Source organism: Trachurus trachurus (assembly GCF_905171665.1).
Source record: "Trachurus trachurus genome assembly, chromosome: 14".
Classification (NCBI taxonomy): Eukaryota; Metazoa; Chordata; class Actinopteri; order Carangiformes; family Carangidae; genus Trachurus; species Trachurus trachurus.
In genome coordinates this window covers 598,665-619,772 of record NC_139903.1, presented here as the reverse complement: position 1 = coordinate 619,772, position 21,108 = coordinate 598,665, and the positions used below count along the sequence as shown (strand labels likewise).

General features: G+C 39.4%; 1 protein-coding gene across 1 annotated transcript in view; it reads right to left on the bottom strand.

The window, feature by feature from the left end:
- Positions 1-20,646, bottom strand: part of rad50 (RAD50 homolog, double strand break repair protein) — a 53,602-nt gene extending 32,956 nt beyond the window's left edge. Inside the window, exons 1-15 of the mRNA XM_083986400.1 lie at positions 20,591-20,646; positions 19,234-19,371; positions 17,911-17,994; positions 16,890-17,041; positions 14,322-14,507; positions 13,529-13,733; positions 12,033-12,161; positions 9,879-10,044; positions 9,069-9,127; positions 8,728-8,862; positions 7,990-8,196; positions 6,394-6,576; positions 5,439-5,596; positions 4,618-4,793; positions 2,708-2,945 (exon numbers count right to left, since the gene is read on the bottom strand). Of these exons, the coding sequence (XP_083842526.1) occupies positions 2,708-2,945; positions 4,618-4,793; positions 5,439-5,596; positions 6,394-6,576; positions 7,990-8,196; positions 8,728-8,862; positions 9,069-9,127; positions 9,879-10,044; positions 12,033-12,161; positions 13,529-13,733; positions 14,322-14,507; positions 16,890-17,041; positions 17,911-17,994; positions 19,234-19,362 (2,207 nt within the window). The 5' untranslated portion in view covers positions 19,363-19,371; positions 20,591-20,646. The remainder of the gene's footprint in view (positions 1-2,707; positions 2,946-4,617; positions 4,794-5,438; positions 5,597-6,393; positions 6,577-7,989; positions 8,197-8,727; positions 8,863-9,068; positions 9,128-9,878; positions 10,045-12,032; positions 12,162-13,528; positions 13,734-14,321; positions 14,508-16,889; positions 17,042-17,910; positions 17,995-19,233; positions 19,372-20,590) is intronic.
- Between the last annotated feature and the right edge of the window lie 462 nt (positions 20,647-21,108).

Genomic DNA, 21,108 nt, shown 5'->3' with positions numbered 1-21,108 from the left:
CAGAGAGCACACATTACACCCATTTTAAGGTCTCTGCACTGGCTACCTGTCTGCTTCAGGATTGATTTTAAGATCCTTTTAATGGTTTTTAAAGCTCTTAATGTGGAGGACTCGAGGAGGGCAGAGAATCTGGACATTTTTAAAAGCAAACTAAAGACCTACCTTTTTAGCCTTGCTTTCAACTGATTCGTACTATTTCTATTATTTTGAAACATGCATTTAACTTAATTTATCTTATCTTCTTATTTATTTGTTTACTATTATTATCTTTTTTATTCTATCTTAATTCACCCATTCTTTTCTCTATTTTATCCCACTACACCTGCTTATTCTTATCTAGTGTCTTTCTGGTCTTATCTTTTTATCTATTTTACCTCATTTGATCTAGTATCTCTCTTATCCTCTCATTCTATCTATCTTATTTCATTTTACCTAGTGTCTTTCTCGTCTTCTCAATTTTACTATCTAGTGTTTTCCCCACTGCAAATGAGTGAGTATTAGATAGCGTTTCCCCGATAAAATCCAATGTTCTAAAATTATTGTGTGAATGTGTATGTGTTTGCGAATCTATGTATGTCTCCCTAACATGTGTTCCCTATGTATCCCAATATGTGTCCCCTATATTGCTTGTTTTTAACATGTAAAGCACTTTGAGCTGCCATGGGCATGAAAAGTGCTATACAAATAAAGCCTGATTGATTGATAGTTCTGGTACTGAGTTTAGTACCAGTACCAGTTCTGGTACCGGGTTATGGTTCTGGTTCTGGTTCTGGTGTCGGTTTGGGTACTAGTTAGTAGGGCTGGGACGATATGCTTTTCTCCCGATTCGATTCAAATTGCGATTCTACGATATTGCCGATTCTCTCTATTTTTAGTCTTTAGCATTTTTAACATTTATCTGCACACAAACACTGTAGAAGCCTAGAAATTAACATACTCCATTATAAAGTGAACTTAAACCCTTTTGAAAACCTGGACTATCTGTATGTAAAAAAGGCGAACTAATGCACATTGCACAATATTAAAAAAAAATATCAAAAAAATTTCACACAAAAAAATCGATTTCTGAAAAAACAAAACAACGATCTTTGACAATCGTCAAAAAAGATATCGCGATATTTATGTGAATTGATTTTTTCTCCCACCCCTACTAGTTCTGGTACCGGTTCTGGTACTGGTGCTAGTTCTGGTTCTGCTGCTTCCTGTGTCGGTTCCCGGTGCCGGTGAGATACTGAAACGTCTTCCGATTGGTGCAAACACTGTTTTATTTTGAAAAGTGTTTAATGGGATTATTTTGTTTTCAAGTAGGTTTAGTTTGTTTCAGCTCAGAAAGATCAACAGATTCAGTTCTTCTGGAATTCTTCAATCTGAATGGAAGTTAAATGAATGTAAAACACAGAGGCAGTCAGAGGAAACGAGGATCAAACCTCCGTCACGTGAGAGTCCAGCTCCATCTAGTGGAGCTCGGCTCACAGAGCTGCTGCTGCTTCTGGCCCCAAACTCAACCAGACACGTTACATACAGCCTTCACGTCTCAAACACAAAAACCCACTACAGGGAACCAGTGGTTAAACCTACAATGGAGGATTGGCACGGAATCATTCTGGAAATAAACATCAGATACGAATCCAAAAGGTTAAATTTGGAGAAAGAGAAGACTGAATTTTAAAACCCCAACCTGAGCAGACTTTGTGTGACCTCTCTGAAGATTTATTTGTCCCCTTCTTCTTTTTCTTCTTGATGGAAATAACACAACGGTTGACATTTTAAAGGGATAGTATCATTTTTTTTAAAAAGTGGGGTTGTATGATCTACAAATAGCCCCTAAGTACTTTAATTGCAGTAGAAGACTCTCTGCACTCCTCCCGTTAGCAACGCCAGCCCATAATAGCCCTGCCCAGAGATTTACAACATACAGTGTTGTGAACAGACCCAAAGAAACGGCCTATTTTCACGGCCTGAAAGAGGTTTTACCTGAAAATAAATACACAGTTCCATTGTTCACTATAATATCATTTTTTCCAGCCCTTCAAAGTGCAGGAAAAACACAGTTTTTATTTGGACCGAACCAACTGCTGATCGGCGGGCGCTAACCCTGGGCGGAGGGATACGTGAGTTGGTTAGGTCCAAATAAAAACTGTGTTTTTCCTGCACTTTGAAGGGCTGGAAAAAATGATATTATAGTGAACAATCTTTAGAGTCTTTTCTAAATCTTTTCAAAGTCTTCTGGTGTGTGGGTAGCATAACGCTGCTTATTAATAACGCCGTTATTCTGCCGATGATCTAAACAGCGCACTGCAAAAATTGAAAATCTTACCAAAAATATTTGTCTTATTTCTAGTCAAAATAAATCTCATTCTACTTAAAATCAGACTCATCACATTAAAAGCAGCTTGTTTTTAGACACTTTTTACTTCTTTCAAGCTGATTTTCACTTGAAATAAGTATAAAAATCTGATAGTGGAGCAAGTTTTTCTTTCTTATTACAAGCACAAAAAACTTGCTTTCACTGGCAGATTTTTCTACTTATTTCAAGTGAAAATTTGTTTGAAACAAGTGAAAATGATCTAAAAACAAGTTAATTTTTAGGTGATGAGTCTTATTTTAAGTGGAAAGAGATTAGTTTTGACAAGAAATAAGACAAATATTCTTGGAAAGATGTAGAGTTTTTGCAGTGCGGCGGTGCAGGTTTTTGGCGCTGCGGTACCTGACGGGTCTGAGCGCCACCATGTCGTCCCTCCTCCTCTCCTTCCTCTTCAGCTCCTGCTCCGTGTTCTTCAGCTTGTCGGGGACCAGCCGCAGCTTCGACTGCATGTCGCTGACCACGTCCTGCAGCTCGGGCTCGGACGGGAACGTCCGCTGGCACACGGGGCAGCACGGCTCACGCTCCTCCGTCAGCTGGCTGATGAACTGGGTGTAGACCGCCGTGGCGCCCGCCAACATGGCTGCAACACCACAAGACAAGACAGAGAGAGAGGGAGACAGAGAAGACAGATGCATTAATACTGGACACATGTTTACTGTCTTCACTGCCAGATGTGGAGTCTGAACTAGTGTTGCTCAAATTTCCCGAATTTTTCTTTTCCAGGGTTTCTCGCAGCGCTTTCCTGTTAAGGCGGCCGCCCTAACAACAAAGGACTGCCGCCTAAACTAATGTCTTAAAAAATTTTTTTTTTTTTAAATAAGTGCGTTTAAAATGCGTTTTTTAACGCGTTAATTTTTGTGTAATTAATTAAATCGTAATTAACGCGTTAAAGTCCCGGCCCTAGTTTAAATAATAAATAAATAAATTATTAATTAATAAATTCAACAATACAACTATATTAAATGTTATAACTTACTGTACAAGGATTTGTATTTTTCCCTCTTTTCTTACTCGTATTCTGTCTTTTTATTATTTTATTGTGCTTTTATGGCGATATGGATCCCCTTGGGTCTGAAATAAAGAAATGAATGAATGAATGAATGAATGAATGAATGAATGAATGAGGATGAAAACAAGTGTGTCACAGACTTTCCTCCACATTAATCAAACTGCAACACTTCATCAGAGCGTCTGACAGAGTCACACCGTAGCTGAGTTCACATGGAGCCAAATGTTCCCATTAGAATCAGTTCAGAGTCCAAACCGAATGAAAAAGCTCCAAATAAACAGCTCAATTGGAATAAACAGGTGGAATAAACCTTTTCTAAAACCGAAAGAAATGAAAACTGTGCCATGTAAACGGTGAAACTGAACGTCGTCTGGTTCTGTTTCTGTTCTTTCTGCTCCGTGACGACGTGAACGGACCAACAGGTGTTGAAGCCCGAACTCGGACGCTACAGACTGAGCCATAAAGCACAATAATGATGATAATTAAAATAATAATATAATATAATGTAATAATATATGATAAAATGGCCGATTGGTTTTTGTTATTAGAGAGAAGCAGCTTCCTGTTTTCAACAGCAGCTCAGCTCTGTAACACTGAACCATTGGGGGGTTTGGGTCATGTTATCCTGACTGAATGTAGGAGATCTAAACAAGACAATTAAACATTTCACACAGTTTATTGAGTGTGTATTATGAGTTTAGGTCGTTATTAAAGGATAGTTCAACATTTTGGCAAATTGGCCCATTGCCATAATCCTTATAGTCATAGCAGTAGGTTCGTTACCTTTTCGTTTACCGTTTTCGAGGTAAATGCAGAGTCTGCTTGATGAAAAACTGTCCCTGAAGGCAACGCGCATCAGTGGTTTTGCATGAATTTCCCTCTAAAACAACTCTGTGTGGTAACGTTGTGTTATTATCTCATAGCGTGGTGAATGTGCAGCTCACAACTTGTCCACCAGAGCATTGTGGAGTTGTTGGATTGTGTATTTGATGAGTTTTATCAATGAGGGAAACCAAGAAATCCCATAATGAGCCTCTGTAGCGTAGCTCTGAGCAGCTCACGGCTCTGCTCCGCCGTTCTAAAAATAGCTTGCACCGAGAATTAAAGGTAACGAACCTACTGCTATGACTATAGGGATTATGGCAATGGGCCAATTTGACAAAATGTTGAACTATCCCTTTAAAGCTGCTATATAAATAAAGTTATTGTTATTAATATTATGATATGCGTCGTCGTGGGTTACCTCGTTGTTTGGAGATCTTCTCCAGGTCTTCTCCCAGTTTCCCCAGGTCCTGGTCCAGGTCCTGGCTGCCACACACCTGGAAGAACTTCTCCTCGTCGCTGCTCAGCTGCTGCTCCTTCTTACGCAGCTCAGAGGAGACGTGGTTCTTATTCTGCTCGTTGGACGCCAGGTCTTTACTGACCAGGAAGAAAGAAAATAATTAATGTACGTATATACTCTAGATTCAGTTCTTCACATACATGAACTCTTATTTACTATTTAACCCTGCTGTTCCCTTCCTCCATCCTTCCTTCTTTCCACAATCCTTACTCCTTTCCTTCCATCTTTCTTTCCATCCTTTCTCCCCTTCGTCCTTACTTCCTTCCTCTTTTGATCTAATTGTCCTGGTCTGTTCCCTCCCTCCATCTTTCTTTCCTTCTTTCCCTTCTTCCTTCCTTGAACACATCTGTTCCCTCCCTCCATCTTTCTTTCCTTCCATTTCCCTTCCTTCTTTCCACAATCCTTTTTCCCTCCCTTCTTTCCCTTTGTCCTTACTTTCTTCCTATTTTGACCCAATTAACCCAATCTGTTCCCTCCCTCCTTCTATCGTTCCTTCCTTCTTCCATTCCATCTTTCCTTCCTTTTTCCCTTCCATCTTCCCCTTCGTCCTTCCTTCCTTCTTTCTTCTTCCTTCCTTGAACGAATCTGTTCCCTCCCTCCTTCTATCTTTCCTTCCTTTTTCCCTTCCTTCTTTCCTTACTTTTCCCTTCCATCTTTCATCTTTCCTTCCTTGACCCCGGTGGACAACAGGACGTTTAATTAATGTAAAAACTCTGACTGACTTGAGTTTTGCGAGTCGGTCCCTGGTGCCGTTGATCTCCTTGGACTTGGCGTAGATCCAGTCCTCCAGCTGCCGCTTGTTGGGGAAGTGGCCGAGCAGCGACACCAGGTCCTCGTTGTGACGAGACTTGATCTTCCTGACCTGGTCTTCCTTCTCAGTCTGGAACAACGACACAGAGAGAGAAGAGAAGAGAACGTTTAGTTAGTTTAGTTTATTAGTTTAATAAGGGACAGTGTTACAATTACATTCATCATTTGCAGAAAAAAAATGAAAAGATTGTTGCACCAGATTTAGCTCACAGCTAATTTCCATCTGTAGTCCCTACACATCACATAACATAAAGATGATAAAATACACAGAATTACACAGACCACAAGCTACTATACGAAGGTGAGGCATAAAAAGACACAGTTAGACAATAGACAACACATTAGACAATACCGAAACATGTATGAATGAAAGACAAGAGGAGGGAGGAAAGACGACCAGAGCCCACACTGCAAAAACTCAAATCTTACCAAGAATATTTGTCTTATTTCTTGTCAAAACGAATCTCTTTTCACTTAAAATAAGACTCATCACCTAAAAATGAACTTGTTTTTAGATCATTTTCACTTGTTTCAAACTAATTTTCACTTGAAATAAGTAGAAAAATCTGCCAGTGAAAGCAAGTTTTTTTGTGCTTGTAATAAGAAAGAAAAACTTGATCCACTATCAGATTGATGAAAATCAGCTTGACAGAAGTAAAAAGGTGCCAAAAAACAAGCTACTTTTAATGTGATGAGTCTTATTTTGAGTATAATGAGATTTGTTTTGACTAAGAAATGACATTTTTGACTAGAAATAAGATGGATGGTGGTTCTTGGTAAGATTTTGAGTTTTTGCAGTGCAGAGAGAAAGATGAAGAAGAGATGAGTTCACACATTAGAGGTTTGTATTGAAGGACAGTGCAGCACCTTGTCTTTCTTCAGCATCTCCATCTGAGTGCGAGCCGTGGTGTGTGTGTTGAGCGTCTCCATCTCCTGGTCCAGCGCTCTCTGAGCTCGGTCCAGCTCCACCTTCTCCCTCTGCAGCTCCAGCACCTCGGCCTTCAGCTCGTCCACGTTGGAGCTCTGCACCGCGCTCTGCAGCTCGCGCTCCTAGAAACCACACAACACAACACAGTCACGGGTGTTATCTATGAGCACAAACAGTACTGCAAAACTGTGTAGACGTACAGTGAGACAATATTTAATTTAGGGCTGGTTTAAAGTTGTTTAAAGTTAAGTTTAGTTTAGTGTAATAGGTTTATTTGTATCAGGGACAATGTACAAAATAACATTAGTCTCGAAACGAGAAGAGAAGAGATGCCTTGTAGCGGATTTATCTTATTAGCTACTTTCCATCCGTCTTTTTCATGCAGAAAATGTTACATAATTAAATTAAAATTAAATTAAACTAAAAAGAAAAGATCCCTGTGTGCTCTATGAGAGCTGGTATTCATGGTCTTCAGGCAGATGTGTCGGCACAGCAGAAGACGATAGAGTTTGTAATTTATGTGACGTCCAAGAGGTGGAGAATGAAACTCATTTAGTGTTCTACTGTCCTTTCTATGACTTTATTATACTAAAACTGTTTAGTAAAGTAGATCCAGATAAAGAGTTTGTGTGGTTGGACGACGCTGAGAAGATAAAACATCTTTTTCAGTTGAATATATTTGCATTTTCTTTATTTCTTGAAAAGGCTTGGGCAATGTGACGAAGAGAGATATATAGTAGTTGAGTACTGAAAGTAATCTGAAACTGTTTATTTATGTGTCACAGCTGTGTGGCAGGTAACACCAACAGGAAGGACTGTCTAGTCTTTGTTTTTTTGGTATTTGTCATTAACAAGGCATTAAAATTAGCAAGGAAATATCTGCTACCAAGAAATATTCATGAATGTTTCATGAAAGAGAGCAAGGTTATGATTTAAGAGAGAAATCAAATCTAAAGGTTGGCAGAGCTCGCACAACAAAGAAAAGTTTCTGTATCACCATTTGTGGAGTAAAACTGTGGAATAATATGAGTAACTGAAATCAAAATCATTTAGAGTGTAATCATGTTTAAAAAGAGACATAAAGAAATGATTCTCCAGAGGTACATTGAATAATTCACACAAGGTGTTTGCTTACTTACTATTTGGATTAAAATGTGGCAGGAAATGGTGCATGGTGTAATGGAGGAATTAAATAATAAATGTAATGTCTTTGTGCTATGATTTTAATTAGAACATATAGTTAAAATGATAGGGGTAGGATTAGATAAGTTTATACTTCTTCCTACTCCTTTTCGCTCATGTAAACTGCGTTGCTTATGAGATGTTTTTTTTACATTTTTGCTGTTCACTTATTTCCTTATTATTTTATCTTTTTTTTTTACATTGTCGTTTACATGATCGAAATAAAGATATCAATCAATCAAAAAACTGTGTCCTGTAATCCCATATGGGATGGGCCACAGTGGTGGCATGACGAATAAAAAATGTATTCATTCATTCCTCCCTCTCTGTCTCTCTGTGTGTGATGTACTCACGGCCTTGGACAGCTCGGCCTCCAGCTGCTGCAGTCGGCTGGATGAACCTTCCAGCCGCTGCAGCTCGGTGCGGACGTTCCTCATCTCCTGCTGCTTCCTCCCCTGCAGGTCTCTCTTCAGCTCCACCGTCCTCTCCAGACCCGTCTTCTTGTCCCGCATCTCGTCGATGCTCTGCTGCTTCTGCTGCTCCTTGTCCTGCAGCTCGGCCTGAAGCACAGAGCACAGGGAGCACGACAACAGACGATGGCCGTTAGAAAATACATTCATATAAAGAATCGCAATTCTCATTTAATACGATTCAGAATCGATATAAAATAATGTCCCAAAATCGATTTCAAAAAATGAAAAAATGAAACAAATCTTCTGCTGTCGGCCTCCGTTTCCTTAGAATTTAAAAGGCAGCAGGTTTAACTGCACTATGTTTTTCTAATAAAGAAGCACTTTTAATTTTGTTACTTCAGCAATATGTGATATTGCTTTTATGCAACAGTTTCAACAATTCCATCTAAGCATGGATACATGTTTAAAACTCAATAAATGTGAAAAAGACACTGTAGTCGTTCTGTCTTGTAAAGCAGACTGGAGTAGATCATGAGGATCCTTTCACACCGACAGACTGAAGCAGAAATCATTAGGAATCAAATCGTTTTGAATCGAAAATCGATTTTGAATCGAATCGTAGCCCCAAAACTCAGAATCTAATCTAATCATGAGATAATAACAAATGAAATCTCTTACCAGAAGCTGTGTGAGCGTGTCTTTGTCCTGCTGCTGCCTCTGAGCCACGTGGCGGTGGAAACTCTGCAGCTGCAGAGCGCTGAACGGCGGCCGGTCGTATCCCTCCATCTCCAGGAAGGACGACAGGGAGCGAACCTGAGGACACACAGGAACTCACTGATTTAAAAACAGCTTTACTTTATACCTTCTTCTCTTCTAACTCTGTTATCCTCTCCTTTCTTCCTCCTTTTATCATGTCTCCCAGCCCTTTGCTTTATAAAGTTATTATTATTATTTATCTGATTTACATTCTTCATAGCATCAAGAGCTGGACTTTGTGAACACTTCATTTCCCGTCTCACCTGAGCGTCGCGGTTCTTGATGTTCTGGGCGTGGCGGTCGGCCTCCAGCTGGAGACGACCTGGAGGAGGAGAGGAACACGTTAACTGACCTGTCTGTTATATCAGTGGTTCTCAACTGGTGGGTCGGGACCCAAAAGTGGGTCTAAAACAGCTGGTCAAAAAAGTAAATAATATTTAATGCACATCTGATGTTGGACATGTCTTTTATTTTGAAAAATAACTTATTTTGAAAGGCACGAGACACGTGAACACATGCAGTTGTAATGCTCCTCCTCACTTTCTGATTATTTGCTCCATTTGCTCTGAATGTAAAGATATCAGTTTCTTATTAATGTGGCCTGATGCAGTGAATCTGGTTTTGTTTTGTGGGTCTTTATTTTGTGCAGTTTGATATTTATTCACTTTAGTGAACATGCTCTGAATGCAGAGATGCATTAGAAGTCAAATATATCGTTTTGTTGGTCTCCATTTTGTGCAGTTTGATATTTTTTTATTCACTTCCGTATGCAGTTGTCATGGTAACTCCTCAGTTTCATTCATGTGCTCTGAAATGCACTTTGCTCAATAAAGAGTTTTTAAAGGCTTTTTAAAGGCTTTTAAAGGCTTAAAAAAAAAGAAATCTTGGTTTGAATTATATAAAAGTGGGCCATGACTTAATGACCATGGGAGAATGTGGAGCCCAGAGTGACAATAGTGGAGAACCCCTGGTCTAGAGTGTCGCGATTTCGGTTTCGACACGTGTATCGTTACAGGCCTAGTAAATATAAAAACACAGGCAGAGTTGATCTGACTGGGACTGGGACTCGGTACCTTGCTCCATCAGCAGGTCGCCCTTGACCCGGTTGAGCCTCTGACATTCCCGTCCGGCTCTCTCCACCTCCTTCTGGCAGTCGGTCAGCCGGCGCTCCTTCTCCTTCACCGTCTTCTGGTGGTTCTGGTAGATGTCCTGCAGCTGCTCATCGGAGCCCTGAAATACCTGCACACACACAATTATTATATAACATTTATGACATTAGTGCATCAACAGTTTCATTTACATCTTACATTTTCATCTTTGTAGATTTGTTCTTGGTTGTTTTTTTTTACACTCAAGGCAAGTCAAGGCAAGGCATCTTTATTTATATAGCGCATTTCATACCAAGGCAACTCAATGTGCTTTACATAAAGACAAAACATTTTTAAAAAAAAGAAGCATAAAACAGAATAAAAACAAACAAAACACTAAAAACAGAGTTAAAAGCCAGAGCAAATAAAAGTAAAATAAAAGAAAATAGATAAAGTTTTAAGTTCTTCTCAGCTATAAGCACATGAAAAGAGATCAAGAGATCTGTATCATGTATAATGCACTCAACTGGCCCACACTCAGTATAAGAAGACATACTGTAATCACTACTGGTTACAGTTTATTTTTAAATGTATACATTGCAATTATCCTGCTTATCTACAACAATTTTTGATTCCATATTCTACAACAAACCATTTACGGCACTCATCTCAGTACTTCTTCCTTATCCCTACAGTGAACAAAACGATTGGTAAAAGAGCATTTATGTTCAAAGCGCCTTCAGACTGGAATAATCTTCCTTTAAATTTACGCTCATTGACTTCTTTCTATAGGTTTAAATATTCTGTGTCTTCTTATTTTGAGTTAAATTGCACATGTTTCAGATGATTTATATCACACACACACTGTAACACACTGTAATTTCAATTTGAATATTATGTTATTAGTTCACATTTCTCTTAGGCTATTGCTATGGCCATTTGCGGCCATCGAGAGGTTGTGTCCATTCTTGTACTCATTTCTTTTATGTCTGTGTTGATGTCTGTTGTCTTTGTTGTTGTATGTTTGCAGATTGGATTCCTCTCAAGGCGCTTATCCTATTAAATAAAATTTCTGAATGAATGAATTTACAGCACTAACCTCCTTTCCCCTAGATTTAATTATAACAGAGACTCTGCAGATTTATTCTTGGTTGTGTGATTAACTTGACAAACCCACTCCTTAATGTTTCTTACACTTGGTTTTTAAACTGATAAGTGAATTAAATTAAATTAAATGAAGACAGGTGCATTGGTGACAGTTTATGTAACAAATCTATCAACTTTAATAACACTTAAAACAGTTCTTTACTCCCTTTTCCATCAGTTGTCATCTCAGACATTCAACTAGAGCTGCAACAATTAATCGATTATTAAATGACTCATCAACTATTCTGATAATCTAATAATCAGTTTGAGTAGTTTTTAGGAAAAAAAAGTCCAGATTCTCTGATTCCAGCTTCTTAAATGTGAATATTTCTGGTTTCTTTGTTCCTTTATGACAATAAACTGAGTCTCTCTTTGGTTTGTGGACAAAACAAGACATTTGAGGACGATGTCGTCTGGTGGTTTAGGAAACACTGGTTGATGTTTTTAGACATTTTTTTAACATTTTATTGACCAAACAACTAATCGATTAATTGTTGGACAGGTTAACCGATAATGAAAATAATCGTTAGTTGCAGCTCTAGATTCAACACAGCTTTTCTGTCCCTAACCCCGTTTAAAGCTTCCACTGACTGACTGGAATAATTTACCTGCAAATATCAGCTCCATATCCTCATTTCATTGTCAGATATAACAGCTTGTAATGTAAATGTCTTGGTACTCGTTCTCTGTTGGTTTCCCATCGATGGTAATGAGCCTTGATGCAGAGTGGAGCAGGTGTCTGGACAAACGAGCCTCAGACAGAGAGGATGCTGGGAGACTTTTCCCTTTTTAACCTTGATCTTCATTCATTCTCGTCCTTTCATCTCTTTCTTATTCAAACACATCTTTAATCACTGGTTCCAGTGCTGGGACGATAAGCTGGAACCCGTTTCTCTTTAATATATTATACTCAAAGCTTCCATCCTGTCATTAAAATATAAATATATTTATATGTATATGTGTATGTACTGTATATATATATGATTGAGTTACCTGCTCCATGGTTTCCTCCAGCTCCTTGTTGTCCTCCTCCATCTGTTTCTTCCTGCTCTCTAAAGCCTTGATGTCGTTGTCCAGCTTCAACACTTTCCCAAGTTTAGTGTCGATGTCCATCAGTCGATTCTGAAAACGATTGTGATGATTAGAACTGCAATAATAATAATAATAATAATAATAATAATAATAACAGAGGACTTTTCTGTCTTGTACTTTAGACACGCCCACATCTGTGACTCCGGGAGTCCCTGAATGTTACACCAGTCTGCAGAACACACCACGATGTGTTCACCATGTCTTCTCACATGGTTAAACCATATATTTATCGAAAATGGGCCCATTAACAGGTGGTAACGTAGATTCATCCACATTAACGTGAGACTTTTTTTATTGTCGCAGAATTTTTTGCTCTGCCGATGGAGAAACTCCTCGTTGTCCCTTTAAATTCAATCTTAGTCGTTCTTAAGAATTTTCCTAAAGCGTCGACAAAGAGCTTTCATTTCGTGTTGATTCTGGCCGTAGTGTTTTGCAGGAATGAAGACTGAGTATTATCAACAAGACGCCTATCTGGCTCATGCGCGGCGTCTCGGGCCTGATCGCCGTGAATCGTTTTGTCCGGTGGACCGAGCAGACCACGGCCTCCTGAACGTACAGAGTTACACTGTTTAGAAAGAGTTCATCTTCACACCAACGGCCTCGGTCAAACAGACAGAGAGAGACTTCTGCATATACACTTTGTACTATGCATGCCTCCTCCTCCATTCTGAGGCCTCTTGATGCAGTGTTTCACAGTGCTTTACGTTTTGTTAACCATCGTTTTATACGATAGAGTGGGTTGGTCCTCCCTCTCTTCTCGTAGAGAGCAACACTGCCTCTTGTTTATTTACAAAGCATTGATTGGGAAGCTCCCAACCTACTTGATGTCCTTGTTGCACTTCAGTCAACCTAGACCCACCCGCTCAGCATCATATATCAGGTTAGATATTCCACGTGTAAATACAGAGGGAGGAAAGAAAAGCTTTCAGTTTCTTTGCCCCGGACAAGTGGAATAAACTGCAGGATTCGCTAAAACTGAAACAGTTTATTTCTGTGGAGTCCTTCAGGAGTCTTTTAGACCTTGTATTGTCTTTCATATTGAGTGTACTTGCTTTTCCTGAAGCTGAGACCCTCAATTATATGTTGTTTTTCCTTGTGTCTGCTCAGTGTATCTTTAAATCTGACACTTGATGATCACACTCATTGGCTTCCCTGAATAAATAAAGGTTTGAAATGAAATGAAATGAAATGAAAATATCCAGTTAAAAGTTCTTTGTAACTGTTTTAACAAAAGTCAGACTGAACGGCCTGAAAATGACAAATGGTGTCACCACAAAAGAATGATACAGTAACTATTATATCCACCTACAGTGGATTTAAAGGTTCCTATAAAAAGGAAACTTTCTTCTGAAAACGTTCAGTTGAAATCACTGTGTGTGCGTGGAGCCATCGCCCACCTCCAGAGGGTCGATCTGGTTCTCTATCTGCTGCACGCTGTCCTTGGACGCCATCAGCTGAGCCTCCTTGGCCGACACGGTCTCTCTGATCTGCTGGGCCTTCTCCTTGTTCTGCTTCAGGTAGCGCAGCTCCACCTGGCACTCCTTCACCGTCTGGTTCTGGGCCAATCGCAGCTGCCGCATCGTGTCCAGGGCCTTGATGTACCTAGAGGAATCAATCAATCAATCAATCAATCAATCAATCAATCAATCAATCAATCAATCAATCAATCATGTTTTTATTGATATAGTGGCTCCTTTCAAGCCAATCGAGAGCAACTCAAAGTGCTTCACAGTTGGATAGAACGAAATAAAACAATAACGTAAGAGGTAAAATCAAGAGGACTTGGAGACACAAAGGATCAAGAATAAAACTAGAAATAACAGGGATGCAAACGGGTCAGGACCAAAAAAGAGAGGAATTGTCTGGGGGGGGGGGGGGGGGGTGCTCACCATTAATTATTACTATTAAAATAAACTGAATAAATAAAGACATGGGATATTTCATTCAGTGTGTAATGGACATAGATATATAATGTGTTTAACTTTTTGAATTGAACACATTCATAGGCTGTTACCAGTATAATCAGAGACCATGAATGAGTTTCGCTTTTCTGCGCGCTGTTTGCATCCCTGAAATATTGTGCAAATTATAGGTGGTTTCTTTTTGCCTCTTGGGGTCGGTTCAGTCCGGTTTCTCTCTCTGAGCCTCAGAATAAATAAAATAAAAATAAATGAATTCACCAACACCTACTTGGTTGCAGCGAAGATGGAGTCGAACTTGTCTTTGAGGGCTTTCCCTTCGCTCAGCGGCCAGTTGGACTCTTCTTGGTGACAGAAGATGACGTGGTTCAGCACCGGCTTCGACACGCCGAGGGCCGAGATCATCTCCCGGTCCAGTTCTCCGCACTTAGACGACAAACTCTTCTTCTCTCCGTCTCTGCATCAAAGACGACAGACGACAGACATGGAGTTAAAACAGGTCACATGAGAGACACTAACAAGCTAAAACACTGGTTTTTGGGGCTATTTTTCTTCCTTAACATGTCTTCTCTCAGAAAAGTCCAAATAAACGGTATAAAATCCACATTAAGGTTTTTATTTTACTTCATTTTGTCTCTTTTCATCAGTAGATTTCCCCTAAATTCACCAAAAGTTAGTCTGACTCATGTCATGTCAGGTATCAGTGTAAAGCTCTCTCTCTCGAACAATGATGTAGGCTCCAAAAACTGTCATTTCCTCTGTATCTGCAACCAATCGTAAAAGTAGGATTGACAATAACAATCTCTGTAGTTTTACAGTCCAAGTCTTTAAAGGCCGTTTTCTCAGAAAGAGTTTTTCAGACTCAGACTCCTCTCTAGAAATCTCCACTTCAGCAGCACTTACAGACACCAAACCTTCCACTTTGATCCCTTTCTATATTCTGAAGGTTTTTACAGAGGGGATTGTTGATATATCATTCACAGCCTCATTTATACAACATTTTATTACTAAAAACATGGCGAAGTTTGATTTTTTTTTAGGGCTGGTGACAGTATTTTCTTACAAAGAGATATCCAGAATCCTCTCTATCTGTAAAAACTAAAGACTCTAATATGTCAACTAAATAAAACAAGAATTTTGAAAGTAGTTTTATCCATTGTTCAGATTTCGATTCTGGAAATATATGCAAATAAGCGCATATTTAATCAGATATTGCCTCATTTACATATTTAAACATAAAATTTGACAAAACTTGTAATACAAAAAATATTTGTCTCAATGTGAGTGATAAACTTGGGAAGTTTCATGGTGATATCTGTTAGTTTAATTTTTCACCCTATTCACCCGTAGTGTCTCCCCTTAAAGGGATAGTTCAACATTTTGTTAAACTGGCCCATCACCATAATCCCTATAGTCATAGCAGTAGGTTCGTTACCTTTAATTGTCGGTGCAAGCTGTTTTTAGAACGGTGGAGCAGAGCCGTGAGCTGCTCAGAGCTACGCTACGGAGGCTCATTATGGGATTTCTTGGTTTCCCTCATCAAACTCATCAAATACACAATCCAACAACTCCACAACGCTCTGGTGGACAAGTTGTGAGCTGCACATTCACCACGCTATGAGATAATAACACAACGTTACCACACAGAGTTGTTGTAGAGGGAAATACAGAGACTGATGATGAAAAACTGTCCCTGAAGGCAACGTGCATTAGGGCTGTCAATCTTCCCCCCAAATCAGGTTCGAATTTCTAACCCATTTTATGTTAAATATTCGACTAACATTCGAATTTTTAATATGTTTTTTTAACCTCATTATGGGGGGGGGGGGGGGGGGGGGGGGGGGGGGGCAAGCGATGACGGTGGTGACAACGACAAAGCAGAACGCAGTACAATCCTGCATTGGAGCTGTCCATGGTTACTTAACCAAAAGTCTCTTGAAGTGTTAAACAAAGAGAACTATGGACTGTGGAAGTTTGAATAGCAAAAATACAGAAGTTATCTTGACGTGAACCATATGTTGCGGTATATATTTGAAAAAAAAAAAAGGATAGTTGTTTCGTTGGAAACACGGCTTCACAGGCGGGGGCGGCGTCCCCCCACTCCCCCCCTCCTCGCAGGGGCTACAGAGTAGTGGTGCAACAGATCACAGCTGATCAAGTGGTCCGCGGATCTATCGATTAAAAAAAAAAAAAGGTGTGCGTGTAGTGTGGGGACACATACGCACACCGTGGCGGCCGAATGAACGGGCAATTTAAAAAACTCTGCTTGTATATTTGAAGCTGCAGCTTTACCTTGTGCACAACAACAACTGCGTTTTGTTTTATCAACATGTGAACTACTCTGAACGTCGCGACGCACCACGTTAATTTGCCTCGTTACGTAAGGCAAACGTTCGAACGTCAGTTTCCACCTTCGAATGTTCTCATTTTGACTAACATTCGAATTGTATTCGAATAGTGAAGTTCGTTCTGACAGCCCTAACGTGCATCAGTGGTTTTGCATGAATTTACCTCTAAAACAACTCTGTGTGGTAACGTTGTGTTATTATCTCATAGCGTGGTGAATGTGCAGCTCACAACTTGTCCACCAGAGCGTTGTGGAGTTGTTGGATTGTGTATTTGATGAGTTTGATGAGGGAAACCAAGAAATCCCATAATGAGCCTCCGTAGCGTAGCTCTGAGCAGCTCACGGCTCTGCTCCGCCGTTCTAAAAATAGCTTGCACCGACAATTAAAGGTAATGAACCTACTGCTATGACTATAGGGATTATGGCAATGGGCCAATTTGACAAAATGTTGAACTATCCCTTTAAGAAGCCAGAGGAGAAGCCGTGACGTACTTGATCCGGGTGATGACCTGCTCGAGGCTCTTGAACGTGTTGGTCTTGGCTCTCTGCGTGCAGGACATGGAGCGCTGGATGCTCAGCTTCTCTCCCGTCACGTCCGTGAACAGGAGGCGAATCTGCGCTCGCACGTCCGTCTCGTGGGCGTCCTGCAAGAGAAGTAAAGGATAAATGCAAATTATTAACCTTTATTCCATTATTGCATTATAAGAAGAACTGTGAGGATTTATAGATCCGAGGAGATAAGTCTCATTATTAACCGACTTGCACCTCAGACTGATTAAAAAATGTTCTTTTGTGAAGTGAAAGGATTAAAACATTAATATTAATTTACACAGTTCTGATATTTAAGTACAGAAAAGGCCTATGAGAAGTGGAAATACACAAATGCAAATCCATCTTTATTTCATTATTGGATAAGAACCGTTAGGATTTATAGATCTGAACAGACACAGAGGAGATAAGTCTTAAAATGTCTTAAAAATCTAGAATAACTTTTCTGTATTCTGTATATATCTATCTTTATTCTGTTCTATTGTGGATAAATCAGAAATTGTATACAGTATATCCATATTTTTTTGCACTACAAAAATGTTTAATTTATTTAATCTCATGTTATTTTATTGCTGCTTTTTACTATTTCGGATTCCTGTACCGATTCTGAATCTTTAGTTAAGTGAAAGGATTAAAACAGTGAGGACATTAAAGCTATTCTTACCTTTCTGGAACTTTTGCACATTTCTTTGTCTAAGTTAAAATGCTATTAATAATCTGATGATACATTAAAATGTAAGAGAAACCCAACAGGGTTAAAAACTCATCATTTTTTCATTCTCATATAATTCTGAGAAAAGTCTGACCAATAATATTATTCGCTCCGATTAATAAGATTTGACGAGCGACCGAACCGAACAGTTACTTTCCTACATGACAGTGTGAATGAAATGGGACGTGTTTATGTCTTGTGTCTGGAGTGGAGTTAGTATTATGGGATGTAAACGGCCCAGTGCTCTCTGACCTTCGGGTCGTGGACGAAGGCGCCTCCCTTGGACCCGGGGGGCAGCTCTCCGGCCGTCGCATATTTGAGGCACTCGATGATCGTCTGAGAGGAAAACACAGGAGAGGAGGAAGAAGAGTTAGAAAACATGATGTCGCCCCGCACCACCCATGCTCAATGGCTGGGAGACATTATGGTCTGCCTGAGCCTGGAGAAAATCCGTTACTCAAACCTCCATAACTCATACAAAAAGTTTTTTGAATGCGTGGGGACCTTTCCTCGAACACTTTAAAAGTCTTAATACACAATAGGGCATCACTCTTACAATCCTGTCTGCTCTCACATGTCATGTAAATCTCACTCACCTCCACAAATGATTACAGGAAAATTCTTTACTCCTCGTCTATCCCTGCTTTCAAATCAAAATCAAATCAAAATAAACTTTAATGTCCCCGGAGGGAAAATTGTCTTGGACAATCAATGCTGTAGCTACATCCTGCAAAACAGATTTTAAAACCATTCACCATTTCACATACTCACACACTCACACACACAACCAACAGAGATAATTTACAGACAGTACGACTAAGTTCATAGTTCATCAGGATATATACAGGAATCTTGAAGTTAATTTTAAAACCTTTTTAAGACTTTTTCAAGACCTTCTCAATATTTTTTAACACCTCACCGCCACTTCAAGCTGTAACCATTTACATCAGTGACACTTCTAACGTAATAACAGTTTTAGTTTGTGATAAAGACTCTAGACCACTATGGTACAACAGAATTCAAAATATGCTGGGATAACAAATAAAAGGCAAAGTTTATCAAAAAACAAAACAAAAAAACATTGCTCCACTCAAAAAACAAAAACAACAATCTTCTTTTCTTTTTTATGTACCGGTTCATCTTTGGTTTTTAATAAAATTAATAAATTCACACACTTTTACAATGTTTTTTAGGACTCAAACTCTTGGACAGCTAATTCAGAAAAAATACCTTCAAAATTTAAGACTTTATAAAGTCGTGAAAAGACTTTTTAATACTTTTGAAGGGTCTTAATTTTCCCAAAATTGATTTATCACCTTTTAATACTTTTCAAGACTCCGCGGATACCCTGTTCATACAAAGTAATAAATAATTATTGCACTTACTGCTGTACACATATTGCATCTTGCCTCAGTATTGCCACAGTGTCTGGGTCTAAATTGCACCATTTCATATGTGTGGACTCCACCATCAGCATCAATTTGCTGTTGCTGTTGCACTGTTTATGTATTTTGTAAAGCAATAATAAAGTTGTTAAAAAGAAAAAAAGAAAAAAAAAAGGTCGAGCTCCCGTACCGTCTTCCCGGCGCCGTTGGGTCCGACCAGCACCGTCAGAGGAGAGAAGAAGGAGATGACCTGTTTGTCTTTATCCTCCACGCCGAAGCTGCGGACGCCCAGGATGCTCATCTTATCGATCTTTGACATGGTCGCGCTCTGAAACACACACACAGAGAGAGACACAAACGGTGCTATTGATTATTGATTATTGATCACCATGCTCAGTCTATCAGCTGACTCTTAGTTGTGTTGTTAACTCACACCGACGGGTAATAAAAACATTTATATCCTCATTTCCTGGGAGGAGGAGGTGGCTCGTCAACAACTATGAACATTTAAACAGTCAAATTAAAACAAAAAACTTCCTCCCAACAGTTGTTCTTTCACAATAACGATCATCATCAAACTAAATAATACGCAAAAAATGGCTCAAATAAGAACCATCAGATTTAAATGAGACATTTTATTTTGTAACAGATTTACATTCAGGTTTTTCATCATGGATGATACAAGTTTTTTTTTTTTAATCTTTATTAAAGGGATACTTCAACATTTTGTCAGACTGGCCCATTGCCATAATCCCTATAGTCATAGCAGTAGGTTCGTTACCTTTAATTGTCGGTGCAAGCTATTTTTAGAACGGTGGAGCAACAGAGTTGTTTTAGAGGGAAATACAGAGACTGTTGATGAAAAACTGTCCCTGAAGGCAACGTGCATCAACGGTTTTGCATGTATTTCCCTCTAAAACAACTCTGTGTGGTAACGTTGTGTTATTATCTCATAGCGTGGTGAATGTGCAGCTCACAACTTGTCCACCAGAGCGTTGTGGAGTTGTTGGATTGTGTATTTGATGAGTTTGATGAGGTGAAACCAACCGAGAAATCCCATAATGAGCCTCTGTAGCGTAGCTCTGAGCAGCTCACGGCTCTGCTCCACCGTTCTAAAAACACCTTGCACCGACAATTAAAGGTAACGAACCTACTGCTATGACTATAGGGATTATGGCAATGGGACAATTTGACAAAAATGTTGAACTATCCCTTTAATAAATGTAACAACAACCCGCTGTGTCCTCTTCTTCTCCACAGAACAAACTCATTTACTCATTTAAAACTTTATTGACGGTTAAACTAGCGACTCACTAGCGACAAAACTCGCTAACACACCGTTTAAAACTTTATTGACAGGTGAACACACTAACACACCGTTAGCTGTCATGCTAACAACACAGCAGCAGCTACGCGCTAACACACACAACAACTGTCCCTGTCGGCTTCCGTCGTCCACAGTAGGACCGTAAAGTCACACACACATATATATATAACTATAACTACATATATAACTTTATATAACTGTATGTATGTGTTAAACTCACCTCAGTTTGTCGCTCTCCTGCAGCTCTGGTGTTAACGTGCAGTTTTCCCGCTGTGGGAAATGTGACGCAGTGACGTAAAAAGCGTCACTTGCGGACTTCCGGGTATAGAGCTAGAGCAGATAGAGTTAATATAATACATCCATGAGATAGAAGCAGAGACACGACCCCATGGACACGACAGCCATGAATTAATATGAATAATATATTAATAATAAAATAAAATAAACGCTCACTGCGGCTTCAGTCTCAGAGTTTATTGATCTGATATTAATGAATGTTATTAACACAAAGACTGAAGAGGAACTGTTCACTATTATTGATCCTTATTCTCTATTGATCTCATTTCTATGGTGAAAAGTCACCTAGGCCTTTCTGCTGCGGTGCTGCAGGCCGCAGGCTGGACTGAGGCTCAGTTAGCTATATTACACCCACTCTCAGCAGGAGTTTAATGTGATTATCACGACGACACTACAACATTATAATACTATTATTTTACATTTTATAAATGTGGGCTATTC